The sequence below is a fragment of the Pseudovirgaria hyperparasitica genome, assembly GCF_010093815.1.
Source record: "Pseudovirgaria hyperparasitica strain CBS 121739 unplaced genomic scaffold EJ05scaffold_12, whole genome shotgun sequence".
Taxonomy (NCBI): Eukaryota; Fungi; Ascomycota; class Dothideomycetes; order Acrospermales; family Acrospermaceae; genus Pseudovirgaria; species Pseudovirgaria hyperparasitica.
In genome coordinates, this window is record NW_022985560.1 from 1,257,560 (window position 1) to 1,271,380 (window position 13,821).

Sequence of the window (13,821 nt, forward strand, 5' to 3'; positions counted from 1 at the left end):
AGATAGCTCGGATAAGTCATACTGCAGGTGGGTCTGTGCACTTAGTACGAGGGAATGTCCTACCCTGGACGTCTGACCTATTCTGAGAACGTTCCTAGCTTCAATACGCACGTGGATTAGACACAAACAAAAGAAACTCAGAAGCGAAAGCCATGAGCTTAACCAATAGATTGTCCTGCTCGGACCGGGCTAGGCACAGCCTTGCAAAGCTGCCGTACCGCAATGGGCCTGCTAGGGGAACGAATTGGAATATAAAATAGTAAAGAAAAGTGACTTATAAGTCACGGTGTCTCTCACTTCACCGATTTTCTGTTACAGTTGTACAGCATCTCGTCAGGCAATCATTCAAGGTTGACCCAATTCCCATCTTTTCGAATATGCGATTCAATCACTTCGTCATCGCCGTTGCATTGGCATCGGCCCGTTGCGTGCAAGGCCGTCCGAGTTCGCCGTCGGATTCTGTGTTACAGATCCTCTACTCTATACCTCAAGGCAACAACACTGAACTCAAGGGCCTTGTGCAGGAAGCACGTCCAATCATTGATTCTATTGGCAGCCAAAAACCGCCAAACGATCAGGCACAGCGTAACGAGAATGCTTGTACAATTCTCAAAACTGTTCTGAGAGGTCACTACACCGATTCGACGAATCAAGTATCCTACGATACACTCCTTCAGAAGAACTAGTGAGTCCCACTCATATTAAGATGTGCCGTTTGCAAATACTAAGACTCATTCAAGTGCATCCCAATGCCACCTTCCACCAGCTTGCTTTATTACACCAAACAGCAATGCTGCAGTCGCAATCACCCTCAAGATCATTGATCTTACTCAAGCGAAGTTCTCCGTCCGCTCAGGGGGACACAATGTAAATCCGGGCTGGGCAGGCGTCTCACACGGCGTGATAATCGACACGCAAGAGTTGAATACCATTCAGCTTCGTCCGGACAGATCCAGCGTACGAGTGGGCACCGGTAACCGCTTTGGTACTGTTCAGGAATACCTGGATCCATACAATGTGAGTGTGGTCTCTGGTCACACTGTCCAGCCCGGTGTGGGTGGTGTTCTTCTTGGAGGTGGGTTGCCTCTGGTGAGTACCTACACAGGGATGGGTGCCGACAACATCAAAAGCGCAGAGGTCATCACCAGTGACAGTCGAGTTGTTATCGCCAGTGCGACAGAGAATCCTGATCTGTTCCGTGCACTCAAAGGTGGTGTCAACAACTTTGGTATAGTCACGCATTTCGAGCTTTATACTAGCAAAGTTCATGACATCTGGTTCCGCGCACTGGTATATTCATCTCTTGATCCCTTACCGGTCTTTGACGCTCTACAAAAAACCCAGGTGGCGATGGAGTCTGACGACAAAGCTGGATTGGTCTTCACGATTCTCCCTTTCGGAGGGTTCATGGTAGATTTTTTCTACGTTGAGCCTACCTATCAGCCCGAGGTATTCGCTGCGTTTGATGCTCTCACGCCAGTCTCTGCTATTCATGATGCTGTCAATGGCACTGTGTATTCAATCATGCAGAACCTGACCAACCACCTCCCACCAGCAAATCGCTATAGCACTTCGTGCACAATCCGCGTTGATACAGATCTCTACACATCCGTGTACAACCGTTATCATGAGATGACACAGAAGTACTCAACGAATACTACGGCCTTTCAAATGGTAATGCATCCTTATGGATCGGCGACGACTCGCATCTCGAAGGAACGGGGTGGTAATGTAATGGGCGATATTAATGGGGCGCAAACAATTCTGACGTATGGTGCTCAATGGACTGACGACAGGGATAATGAGAAGATCTACGATATTGTAGATGAGATAACCCAAGCTACTATCGATGAGGCGGAGCAGCGCGGGTTGGACGAAAAGTTCATCTTTGCAAATGGAGGATCGTTCACACAGAATGTCCTGGCTAGCTACGGAGAAGAGAACCTGAAGCACATCCGCGCTGCAAGTAAGAAGTTTGACAGGAAGCAGATGTTTCAGAGCTTGCAGAATGGTGGGTTCCTGGTCAGCCGTGCATGATTGTAGTTGTACATACATAGACATCTTCCCTTATATGTTAGACCCCCTTTATTAGTCCAAATCAAACCAACTCGTCGCTCCATCTAAAAGCTTCACCAAAACATGTACACTTGATCATCTCTAGTGCTTTCTTCGGAGTCTTCCTATTCTATCTCATTGCCAATTTTATGCTTTGTGAATTCAGCTTGTTCTATCCGGGGCTGTAGGCGTAGTCCTCATAGTTCTTCTCCTAAAGTCATGGAAGCAGCATATTCTGTACCCTGTTTTTCCACTTCCAGACGCCATGAATTCATTCAAGGTTCCTGGACTACAGTAAGTCACGCACGGACCAATCTAGTGCCATCCATACAGAACGCCGCTGCCATGAAGCCGTAAAAGTCGTGGAACGCCTACACGAGGGCTGAGCCGTCGTGATCGTATCCCTGCATAACGCCACTGCGCCACACGTACAACATTCGGACCAATCTTTCCATTCATTGTGCGGACAGACTCGTCGGCAGGAACATTGCATCGGCGTCTTGGCCAACCTTGAATACCCTACTGCACGTAGTCAACCTCGCCGGCCTCTAAGTCTCTAGCTACACTCACATTGCTTCCTTCCAAAACACTTGCGCAATAGGTTTCCACCAAATCTTTCGCTGAGCTTTGCACTTCAACCCTAACAACATGGACGAAGAAACCAAGAGACCTCGTGACAGCTCAGTTCACATCCTCCTGATTGGTGCGTCTGGCTCTGTGGGCAAGCTCGTGCTGGAACAAGCCTTAAGCAGAGGTATGTACTCCATCCCGCACCCATCTGGACTGTACAATTCCAACAGTCCACCTGCATAGGCCACGCTGTCACAGCCCTCGTCCGGAATCCGGACTCTCTCGACTATGTTCGTGGGAAACCCGCCTCCGAGAACCTCACAGTCCTCCAAGGAACTCCGCTCAACAAAGACGACTTACAAAAGGCAATCTCGCACATCAAAACGCATCCCCGACCGGCCGTAATCGTCACACTGAACAACACGGCCAAAAGTGCCCAGGACCCTCCTCCTCCAGGTCAATGCCCACCACATCTTCAATACGACGTCCACAAGCTTCTCCTTCCGCTCATGTCGCAGCACCAGATCAACAAATTGGTTGTGCTGCAAGCTCTGGGCGTAGGGTCTTCGTGGCCCAATCTCGCTTTGCCTATTCGCCTGGCGGTCAAGTATACGTCTGTGCACTTCAGCTGGGATGACCACGCCGACGTGGACAGGTTTGTGAAGGCCTATGGTGATGACAACGATGTGCAGGGACACATCAAGTGGGTATTGGTGCGCAGTTGCATGTTCAGCAATGGACCCGCAAAAGAGGCCCATTGCTATGGTGAGGATGGAGTAGGGTTGCCGTGGTTCCCCAGTATTTCTCGTGCAAGCGTGGCCAAGTTTCTGTTAGATTCGTGCGAGAACGATGTGTGGGACAATAAGACACCTGTGGTTGCGAACAATGCTCCAAAAAGGTAGAGATGGAGGTGGACTCCTTGGACAACTCCCATAGGTTCATATGAAGCGAAATACTGTTGACGATGTGATATGCGCATGTAATTCAAAACAGTAATATCCACTGAATATAAAAATGACTAGCCATTCACAAACATCACGACAATAGAGCCAGGTTGCAGTTATGACATCACGAATGCGAGTGAGGGAGATGTTTGAAGTAGTGATGAAAATACTTTGAGCTGAGTCAAAACAGAGATGATAAATCTAGCAATAGTCCAACCCAACACCAGCAATGCTTACGCTTTTTATTTGGCCAAAGTCTGGAGCGCAGCCAAAGACTCACCAAAAGGAATACTGACAAGGTCCGCAGTCTCACTTGCAACATGCATTGCTTCCTCCACTGCCTTTAACATCCCTCCCTGCCTCATTGCATTTAATCCAGAACTGATCCTTCTTCCTAAGATGGCAACCTGCTCGAAAGAGAACAAATCAACGTCATACTCCAGCCGTAAAGTGAGGATTGTGTCACTGATGGCCGAGAACTCAAACATGATGCCGAACTTCGCGCCCTCGGCCCACGATAGCACTGGCTGTAGTCCATCAATCGGTAATCTGGGACTATCACGGTTGTCGTGGAATGTAACCATGGCGTCGAAAAGTGCGTGGTTGGGGTGCTCTGAGCCCGACACTGCAGCGCGCAGCGAATCATCGGAGCTCTGGCGCAGGACCTGCAGGAGTTGGTCCCATGGCAGGGCGTGCGCGAGTGCTGCTTGCGCAGACGTGTGGACTGAACGGACAAATGAATCGACGTCTGACTCCTTGGCCGGCTTATAGACACGAATGGGGAAAGGCTGAAGGAAAAGGCCGACTGTGTTGAGATCTTCCGCCGAGCGGCCAAGATAGGGGGCGCCGAGAACCATATCGGTGTGAGAAGACCCCTCGATCTGCAGCGCGAGATATACTAGAGACAGAGCGGTCTGATGAAAAGTGACGCCTTGTCGGGAGTGCAGATCCTGCAGGATGGACATGGATTCAATGGGAAGCATGTATAATTTTGACGAGCCGGAGTATGATGTACGAGGCCGTGAGAGATAGGGTTTATTGTGGTGCTCGATATCAGTCAAGTATGGGGACCAGAAAGCCGCCGAGTCCGCTTCTATGGGCATCATCCACTCTGTGTCTGAGTAGAAGCGTTGAGGTCGCGGTAACGTGTCCGCACCATTATATAAAGCGGCGACTTCTTGAAGAAGGACCTCGAGAGTCTTCAAATCGCAGATTATGTGACTGATGCAGACTAGAAGCTGTTTCTCTGCCACCAGTACGCGAATCGGATAGTCGCTTGAGAGATCGAACTCGGTGTTGATGGCTTTTCGCAAGAGGAAGGAATCTACGGCCAAAACCTGGGGCGGCTTCTCGAATAGCAAACGTTGGACAACGTTTCCTCTCTGCCTGAACATTGATCGAAGAATGTCATACCTGGATAGAACAGTATTGAAAGCCGTGATAAGGCAGTCTCGATCAAGTTTTGAATCGTCGAGGTCACAAAGGTAGGAAACATTGAATGCTGAGGATCCCAGATCAGCCTGGTACTTCATGAACCAGTCACGCTCGATGGGGGACACGCTACTTTGTCCAAGTCTCGCGGAAACTGACCCATTATGAGATTTGGACAAGCGACGTGCACCTTTACCCATAATGACCCTCGCCATATCGGATAAGACTGGGTTCTGGATGACGCTCCGGATATTGACACGTTGCCTGAGTACTGAAGACAAGCGACTGGCGAGCTGAAGCTGTAAGATGGAATGTCCACCCAGTGAAAGGAAATTGGAGTCCTTGTGTATTTGAATGTCTCGATCCATCTTGAGGACGATGCGCCATACGTCTGCGATGATCTTTTCTGTGGGTGTGAGGACAGTCGACCCTAGTGTCGTTCGCTCCTTTTGTTCCAGCAAATCAAGAGCTTTGTAGTCAAGTTTGCCAGCAGAGGTAAGAGGGAAGTTCTTGAGGCGAATAATATGTCTCGGCATGGCGTAAGGAGGCAGTTCCTTTGCGAGATTCGACTTAATCGATGCTACGGTGGCAGTGGTAGTCCGAATGGCAGCGATCAGATAATCCTTGCGTTGAAAGATAGCAACGCCATCGCACATTGGAAGCACTCTCGCTGCTCTAACCTCGAGATCATGTAAATCAAGTCGGTAACCGCGCAGCTTGATCTGACGATCGTTGCGGCCTAATAAATGAATCTCACCAGTCGCAGGTTCGAAATATCCCAGGTCCCCTGTTCGATACATTTTTTCATTACTCTCAGGCAAAACTGCGTCGAGGAGAAACCGAGCTGCATTTTGCTCAGGTAGACCAATATATCCCTTCGAGACCTGTACACCAGCCAAGAATACCTCGCCAACAGCACCGGGAGGTAAGACTTGCAAGTTGCGGTCCAGGATATAGAGCCGCGAAGAGGGATTGGGATGCCCTAAGTTTACGCATTGGTCTGGGAGTAGTCGTTTGATTGTTGCCCCGCATGTAGCCTCTGTGGGTCCATACATATTATACAAAGATAGCTTCTTGCCCCATGTGTTGCAGACGGATTGCGGCACTTGTTCGCCGACGAGATATACCTATGGGTAACATTTTAGTCAGGCACAACATGATCTGGACAGGTAGGCTCACATTTTGGAGACTAGGAAAGTCGTGAGGCTCCAGTACTTTTGCAATTGACGGAGTCAGGATTGTAGATTGACTTTCACGCAAGTGCCCAAATGGATCTTCGGCATTGATTGGAGCAAGTCTTAGCGTCGCACCATAGCTCAGGGCAGAGAAGATCTCGTGGATACTTCCATCAAAGACAGGGGACATGACCTGGGCCACAGTCACCCCAGGAGCGGCGAAAAGGCGCACTTGTTCATCTTTTTGGAAGGCGACGAGGCCCTTGTGAGTGCATCGGACAGCTTTGGGCTGACCTGTGGAGCCAGAGGTGAAGCACACATAAGCGAGACGGTCTGGTTGAGGCGAGCGTCGCCTAGCGAATGGCTGTCCACTGACGACACTGCGGTTGTAGGCTTGGACATTGCATGTGTCTGTCGGTGTTACGGACGAGAGAATCTCATCAATATATAGGAGCTGAGGCGCCGGCGCGTCTTCGGGACTCGTAGGACTATTTTTAACATATTCGATGTCCCCATTGCCTCGTCCGGGTATCAAAAAGACGCGTGCACCACTGCGCTTCAGGTTCATTCCTCGCAGTTCTGCTGGCGCCGAAGGATCAAGTGGCGTATAAACTCCTATGGACGGCAAGCAAGTCAGCTACAATGATAATCTTCTTCAATAGATGGAGTCATCATCTTGGACGCACCTTTCGCCTTCAGGATCCCATATATGGCAATCAGCCAGTTGATGGATCGATCTGCATACACGCAAACGCATTCCTCCGGTTCGATAAAAGCAAGCGTATGTGCCACAGCGCCTGCAGCCTGGTCAAATTCACGATACGTCAATTCTACGCGACCTCGTGCGATCGCTATGCCTTCTGGGTTGCTTTCAACTGCCTTTTCAAAGAGCGTCACCAAGTCTTCATGTTTCGAATCATCAAACGTCTCTACAGAGAAGCAATTGCTCCACTCCATTACGTTCTTGACCGCTCTGGCAGGAAGCAGGCTGTCAAGGCAGCTCAGCAGGGGGTTACTGGTCTTGAGAAGTGCGTGCATGCTTTTCAAATAGACCTCGCCTAAGAGCTTCATGTCATTCCACTCATAGTAGCTCGAATTGAAGATGAGCCGAACTTGACCATGTCCTTCGACGATGATGGACAGAGGAATGTCCGATTCCATCTCAAACTTCCGCGGAGCAGGACTGTCGGTGAAGTCTGATGCCTCATCATCATTGCTAAATTGCATGGCAAGGACAGATGAGAATTGACGATCGACCCCATCTTCGATGCTGGACGACGAAAACTGATTCAGATCTTGCATCTTCTGAGAGACGTCATGTACTAATGACTGAGCATTCAAGGCCGCATCAACAGCGACAAACAATGGCAGAGTATTGATCAAAGGCCCAACCACTTCGAATATTCCGTCGACGGGCAAGTCTCGCCCTGACATAACGATGCCAAAGCAAACTTGGTTGCTGTTCGTATACTTGCTCAAGGTCAACGCCCAAGCTGCCGAGTAATAAGCTGCAGGTGTGAAGCCATTTGCCTTGCTAATCGCTAACAGACTTTCGTCAGGAAACTGTACTGTCAAGCTTTCCGTTCGGCCGGGCTGTGTTCCTGAAAGCCGCTGCGGTGATAGAACCAGTTGACGGGCTGCTGATGCGAACTGCTCGTGCTGTTTGTCCCAGAACTCGCGTGCTGCGTCTTTATTAGACATCTGTATATCTTTGATCTGCCTCACTATAGCGCCAAAGTGGGGGCCTGCGCGGATCTCCTCGCCTCTCAGAACGTCGCGGACTTTGTTTCGAATGAGCTGGATGGAATAGCCGTCGATGAACGCGTGGTGGACCCTCCAGACTGTGATAATCTTGTTAGGCTCTGCTCCAATCGGTCCATCGATCGTCACTATGTCGAACGATGAAATAGATCCGTCGACTTCCGGTTGTCGGCTCATCTGCTCGTCGAACGCTTCTTCGTCCGGGACATGCAACTCTCGCCATCGAAAAAGGGCATTTGGTGCGACAGCCATTCCCTGCAACAGTTCTGAAAATATGGGTTCAGACTGCACAACACGCTCCCACGCAAGTTTGATGGCCTCTAAGCTCTGGCCTTTGAACGCGTCCTGGATGGTAAGGACATTAAGAGAAGGGGTTCGTAAGCTTCCGCGTAATAACAAGAGTTGCAACTCTGTTAGGCTCTCATTATGATGCCCATTTAGGATATCCTCTGCAGTGATTATGTCATGCGCAGAGCCGTCCAGGGCCTTCGCTGGCGTTATGTTCACATGATCTGAACCAAGCTCTGGCGAAGAGAAGTCGATCGCCGCATAGGGGTCTGGTGTAGGGGGCGCTGTTATCGGTGCTGGAGCTGCCAGTGATACCAGCTCATCGAGCCGCTTCGCACGAAGTATGGCGCCTGTGGGGAGCAAGAGTCCATTTTTGTGACAATGTGCGGCAACCTTGATGGCTGATAGGGAATCGCCCCCTAGAGCGATAAAGTTGCTGTCGTCCAATACATGCGATTCCGGTACCTCAAGGATGGTCGATATAGCCTTAGATATCAGGCTTGGCACATGTAGGCCGGCAAAAGGGACATGTAGTGAGTTCTTGATGTCCATAGTCGAGGTTTGAGATTTGAACTAGCGAGACCCAATCTTCAGCATGCAGGTGCGTATCTATAACTTACAAGGGAAACCCTTCTTCGCAGGAACTTCAGCGGAGCTGGATAGGTGCAGATACCATCTCCGGCTGAGTGATGCATCCGAGACTAAGGTTCGTTACGTGGGAGCCACAGACCCCGATCAGTTCCTCGGCGCCTAAAGAGAGCTCAAAATAGTAATACCATACGGAAGACCAAGAATCGACAACTCGCTCAAGGATCTAGTCCTCGTATCGGCTAATGTGTCAGAAGCTCCGTGTATCGGCCCAATATCATAGCTGACAGGCACCGATAGTACAGCCTCACCGAATCGGCCACCGATGGACTGTGGTGATGAGGGTCTCACAATTTCACGGTGCATTTTGGACTGACGTGAATGACTTCTATTTGGTACATGAAACCATCTAGACGCAACTTACACTCCAAACATTTCCTCTCCATGTTAAGGCAAAATGTCGAGTCCCAAAGTTGCTATTATCGGAGGTACGTATGAGGAATTTTCTATCTAATACGTATGATGCTCTAACGCCTAATGTAGCTGGCCCTGCTGGTCTTACTCTCGCCAGTATATTGCATAAAAACTCTATAAATGTCACTTTGTATGATTTAGATGCCGATAGATATTCCAGAAACAGCGGCGGATCACTTGACATTCACCCTGACTCGGGACAACGAGCATTAAAAGAAGCCGGGCTTTTGGATGAGTTCTTGAAGTACGCACGTCCAGAGGGAGAAACGCTCCGAATCATCGCTCCAGATGGAACGACATTGATGGACGAAAGCCGAGGTGATGAAGGTCGCCCAGCAGACGAGTTCGCCAACCGTCCTGAGATTGATAGACGGCAACTACGCAGCATGTTGCTAGATTCTCTGAACGACTCAGTCATTCAATGGAAATCTAAACTGCTACGTGTTGAGGACAATCCGGGCCAAAAGCTCAAGCTACACTTCGCAGACCGCACCGAGGAGGGCTTCGACTTTGTCATCGGCGCTGATGGCGCGTGGTCAAAAGTTCGCTCTCTTCTTTCTGACGTGAAGCCCTTCTATTCCGGCGTGGGAGGTCTTGAGTGCCATATCACCGACGCAGATGCAAAGCACCCAATGTTAGCACAGCATGTTGGCAATGGCATGTGTCTCAATCTTGGCTCTGATAAGGGTATCATGTGCCAACGAAACGGTGATGGTGGCATTCAAGCATACGCATTCGCTCGCCTCCCTGAGACATGGTATCAAACTTGTGGGATCAGCTTCACGGATCAAACGGCGCGAAAGGCCGTTGCTGATGCTTTGTTCGCCGACTTCAGTGAGAATTTGCAATCTTTGATTCTGGAGAGTGACGATGACACTGTCGGCCGGCCTCTTTATCAATTACCGGTCGATTTCACCTGGTCGAATAACCCTAGAGTCACGCTTGTCGGAGATGCAGCTCATTTAATGACACCATTTGCGGGAGTAGGCGTGAATGTGGCCATGCAGGATTCTCTGGAGCTGGCCTTGGAGATCATCTCTGCAAACAAATCTGGATACTTTGGAAGTGCACTGGAGAACTACGAGCTCAAAATGTGGAAGCGAGCACGACAGAACGCCGAGCAAACGATGATGTACTTGAACTTGTTCTTCCATCACCGCGGCGGTATCGCTATGGTGGAGTACTTTGCAGAGAGGCAGAAAGCCATGAGGCTGAAAGAGGCGCATGGAAAGGACATGGCCAGTGTTCAGACTATTGAGCAAAAGACAATTGTGGACTAGCTACTTGATACGAGTAGTAGGATCGCTGTTACTCAGCCTGCCGATTGATTAAAAGCCGTGCGCATATTTTAGAAAAAGCAAAGAAAGAGAACTGAACTCAGAGTCTTTGTTTGATGGAATACCTGCTTCCAGCCAAGCTTCATTAATTCTGTGAAATCTTGACTCCGGACACTGTCAAATCATGGTTAAGTCTCTGCGGGCTTCCTGGTCAGCTTTGTCTGTAGGTATCACAGCCAATGCTTGGCAAGCAATCGTGATCGGTCTTACTTCTGATGTGACTGTCTGCTTCATGTTCCTTGAAACAAAGATCAAATCCTATCCGGATAAATACGATAATCACCCTCCTCACCGACTCGTCAGTGTCACCAGATTTGGTGAGATATGTCGCCAATATCGGACGCAGTTCCTCCGGTGACACAAAAGGCAGACTCAGAGTCGGCTTGCGTGCTGCTCCGTGTCTCCTTTCTAGACTTGGCCTGAAACGCTTCATGAAATGATAGCATAAGCGCATGAACAGCGGCCTGGGCGGAACTGTATCCTCATCGTTGTCGTTGCCCTTGACTTTTTGTCAGGTATCTCGGAAAAGGAGGAGTAGGATAGGGCCAACGTCGCTGTAGCCTGACTATGACGGAGCAGGTCCATGAAAATATTACCTAAGTAATAATGCTCCGTGTCACCAATCTGAATCCGGCGTGGTCGTGCTTCGTACAGCGTACATGCAGGGCCTTACTAGGACACCCACAAACACGGGCCTTGGCCATGCGTTCGTTGGTCGCCTCCGTCGTGCTGGAAATATGCATCCATCAGTGCCCAATTATACTATATGCAGGCAGACTGACAACTGTTTTACGGGGTGCAGTCTAGATTCAGACACACCGCTAAACTTATAGGACGCGCTTTATGCACATGTATGCTTAGATGCCTAGCGTGCAGATCCGCGGTGAGCAGTCGAACAGTGCTGCGCACCAATGAAGTTCCAAGGTGTCATACTCAACCACGATGCAGGTGTGTCCCACACCGGATGGATAGTTTGAAATTAAATGCTATCCAAGTGTTTACATAGGTTTTGATCATTCTAGAGCATGAAGATCGCGAGTCCTTTACGGAGGCCTAGAACGCCATTGGAGAGTACGACAAACCGTTACTCAGGTTGAAATAAGCCCTCATAGCAGCGTAGCATTATAATGCTATTTCAGGAGTGTGGCTCGATCATGGCGTATTTACACGTGTTTATGCTCTGCACGCTACGAGTTTATGTAAATCAATACGTATTAAATCAGAAATAGAATAAAGTCATTGGTTACATCTATTATGAAGAGAGAGAGGGACTCTAAAGTGGAAATAAAGGTTTTAGCTAACTAGCTGCTAGTTCTGATTAGGCGAGTACGACCCACCACGTCACCAATGACTGTTTATAATACCAACCACACTCATTACGCCCCAAACTCTGTGCTCGATTCCTTGTGGCTCTGACAGTAGGAACTTCCAAGAACCATACGATTCCTCCTCGTAACTTATGTCGTTCGACTTCTTCCGGAGGATTGCGCTTACAGTCATCAACGTACGCTGACGGGTGCGTTGCATTCCTACTCCCTCTTGGCGAGTCCAACAACTGAAATAGGACGTTGCGACATAAAGGGTCCGTCAGACATGTTGTCCCTGACAGGTTTGTGGCGTCGCTACAGTAAACGTTCGAGATTTTCGACTGGGCCATGGTGACGAACTATGCATTCAGCTGCAATAGTAACTAAGATCTGATTGAAAAAGTCGAAAGCTTTTCATCGTCACGTCTCGCAATGATTTCAAATTCTATACTGTGACCACGTCCATCAGATCCAACCTCGCGCTATCTGTGTCATTATGGACCGCTCAGCGACAGCCAACGTAACAGAACTTGGCAGGAAAAAGAGACTTGCCTGCGATAATTGCCATGGTTCAAAGGTAAGATAATAGTAACAGTCTCCATATATGCAGCTGATCATATATAAGGTCCGTTGTACCGGGGAACAAGACGGTTGCCAAAGGTGCCGAAAGGGCGGTAAACAATGTCTCTACAGCGAATCAAATATGGGTCGCACTATAGGGGACAAGAAAAAGAGGGTTTCCAGATCAAAGATGTCCGGAACAAGCTCTCTGGATACTTCATCTTTCAACTCAACACCGTTATATGGAAGCTTCGAGCCCGATGCTTTCATGTTCGAAGATCCCTGGAATGTTCCAGGGAGTGCCGGTATACTCGATGACTGGACGTTCTCTGATGACATTCCCAGCTTTGATCTCAACGACAGCTTGACTTTCGATGCGAACGCACCACTGGCCTTATATGAGACCTCATCGAGCTCCAACAGCTGTGTAGGAGCAAACGGCGGAAAGACCGATACCATGATGTCCGATATTCGCTTTACACCTATGCCGTTGACACCCCAACAAAGCTTAGCCTCTCTCTCCCCTTGTTCTCTTTCTACGCCGGCCTCTAGTAGAGTTGGAGAGGATCCATGCAGCTTTGATACTCCTACAACAACACCTGAAGTTGGCTCTTGGATTCAGAGGGTAGAGTCTCTGAGCAATAAGTCCACCACGAAGGGTCCTCCTCTTGACGAATTACTCCGACTAAGTCAAGCGCTACTTCCAAGCATGAGCAACGTATTAAAATGTCATAATGTCTTCTCAAATCCTATATCCACTCTACTACTCGTCATTGTTTGTCTTTCACAGACGCTGACACTCTTCGAGCGATCGTCACACGCATCCGAGCAGGATACTCAGACCAAGGAAAGGCCTAGCGTCTTACTGCATCTCGGAGGTTTCCAAGTCGACTCAGAAGCACAGAAGATGCTACAGACCCATGTTATGAATAAAGAGCTGTCGAAGATGATGGAAATTGTTGGTGAAGTGAACAAAGTGGTGCGGGACTTAGGGCTAGCGGAGGATGAAGCTTTGTCAAACACACATGAGTTGTTGCTGGATGACATCAGGGTACGGATAGAGACTTTGGTGTGTAGCCTGAAGGAAGCCGGAGGTTATTCGAATTTATGAATACGATTGGAATCATATATATCTGCAGTACTGTGCTCTTTAACTTGATTGTAATATAGACTCTAGGATGGGACCCAACAAAAGTATTGTTTACTTCAATACGAAAGCATTGGAATGACACCTGTCCACGATGCTTGAGGCTGGGCATACACATTATATAATGTTCTATGTAAAAGTACGAGAATAGACTTATGATCAATTACGACAACACCAAAGCGT

General features: G+C 49.0%; 5 protein-coding genes across 5 annotated transcripts; 4 read left to right on the plus strand and 1 right to left on the minus strand.

Annotated features, from left to right (window-relative positions):
* Positions 1–111: 111 nt before the first annotated feature.
* Positions 112–2,134, plus strand: EJ05DRAFT_539998 (FAD-binding domain-containing protein). Its single transcript, XM_033749571.1, has 2 exons — positions 112–685; positions 741–2,134. The coding sequence occupies exons 1-2, from the start codon at positions 378–380 to the stop codon at positions 2,035–2,037; spliced, it is 1,605 nt and encodes a 534-aa protein (XP_033598679.1). The 5' UTR covers positions 112–377; the 3' UTR covers positions 2,038–2,134.
* A 503-nt stretch (positions 2,135–2,637) lies between these two features.
* On the plus strand, positions 2,638–3,679 carry EJ05DRAFT_478241 (NAD(P)-binding protein). The gene is made up of 2 exons (XM_033744416.1): positions 2,638–2,809; positions 2,869–3,679. Exons 1-2 carry the CDS (start codon positions 2,704–2,706, stop codon positions 3,525–3,527), a joined length of 765 nt encoding a protein of 254 aa, XP_033598680.1. The 5' UTR covers positions 2,638–2,703; the 3' UTR covers positions 3,528–3,679.
* A 37-nt stretch (positions 3,680–3,716) lies between these two features.
* Positions 3,717–8,923, minus strand: EJ05DRAFT_467526 (BcNRPS1, nonribosomal peptide synthetase). The gene is made up of 3 exons (XM_033742848.1): positions 6,862–8,923; positions 6,180–6,790; positions 3,717–6,127 (listed from the first exon to the last, which is right to left on the minus strand). The coding sequence occupies exons 1-3, from the start codon at positions 8,774–8,776 to the stop codon at positions 3,812–3,814; spliced, it is 4,842 nt and encodes a 1,613-aa protein (XP_033598681.1). The 5' UTR covers positions 8,777–8,923; the 3' UTR covers positions 3,717–3,811.
* Positions 8,924–9,023: 100 nt separating this feature from the next.
* Positions 9,024–10,670, plus strand: EJ05DRAFT_94132 (FAD/NAD(P)-binding domain-containing protein). Its single transcript, XM_033750084.1, has 2 exons — positions 9,024–9,300; positions 9,356–10,670. Exons 1-2 carry the CDS (start codon positions 9,270–9,272, stop codon positions 10,564–10,566), a joined length of 1,242 nt encoding a protein of 413 aa, XP_033598682.1. The 5' UTR covers positions 9,024–9,269; the 3' UTR covers positions 10,567–10,670.
* A 1,335-nt stretch (positions 10,671–12,005) lies between these two features.
* On the plus strand, positions 12,006–13,782 carry EJ05DRAFT_540002 (uncharacterized protein). The gene is made up of 2 exons (XM_033749572.1): positions 12,006–12,507; positions 12,556–13,782. Exons 1-2 carry the CDS (start codon positions 12,427–12,429, stop codon positions 13,600–13,602), a joined length of 1,128 nt encoding a protein of 375 aa, XP_033598683.1. The 5' UTR covers positions 12,006–12,426; the 3' UTR covers positions 13,603–13,782.
* Positions 13,783–13,821: the final 39 nt, after the last annotated feature.

Excerpts from the sequence above, each read along its gene's own strand:
- EJ05DRAFT_539998 (XM_033749571.1), top strand. The coding sequence starts at position 378 with ATGCGATTCAATCACTTCGTCATCGCCGTTGCATTGGCATCGGCCCGT. Across the intron at positions 686-740 it reads ACACTCCTTCAGAAGAACTA|TGCATCCCAATGCCACCTTC; the intron begins GTGAGTCCCACT and ends GACTCATTCAAG.
- EJ05DRAFT_478241 (XM_033744416.1), top strand. The coding sequence starts at position 2,704 with ATGGACGAAGAAACCAAGAGACCTCGTGACAGCTCAGTTCACATCCTC. Across the intron at positions 2,810-2,868 it reads GGAACAAGCCTTAAGCAGAG|GCCACGCTGTCACAGCCCTC; the intron begins GTATGTACTCCA and ends CCACCTGCATAG.
- EJ05DRAFT_467526 (XM_033742848.1), bottom strand. The coding sequence starts at position 8,776 with ATGGACATCAAGAACTCACTACATGTCCCTTTTGCCGGCCTACATGTG. Across the intron at positions 6,791-6,861 it reads TGGGATCCTGAAGGCGAAAG|GAGTTTATACGCCACTTGAT; the intron begins GTGCGTCCAAGA and ends TGCCGTCCATAG. Across the intron at positions 6,128-6,179 it reads ACTTTCCTAGTCTCCAAAAT|GTATATCTCGTCGGCGAACA; the intron begins GTGAGCCTACCT and ends TGTTACCCATAG.
- EJ05DRAFT_94132 (XM_033750084.1), top strand. The coding sequence starts at position 9,270 with ATGTCGAGTCCCAAAGTTGCTATTATCGGAG. Across the intron at positions 9,301-9,355 it reads CAAAGTTGCTATTATCGGAG|CTGGCCCTGCTGGTCTTACT; the intron begins GTACGTATGAGG and ends CGCCTAATGTAG.
- EJ05DRAFT_540002 (XM_033749572.1), top strand. The coding sequence starts at position 12,427 with ATGGACCGCTCAGCGACAGCCAACGTAACAGAACTTGGCAGGAAAAAG. Across the intron at positions 12,508-12,555 it reads ATAATTGCCATGGTTCAAAG|GTCCGTTGTACCGGGGAACA; the intron begins GTAAGATAATAG and ends ATCATATATAAG.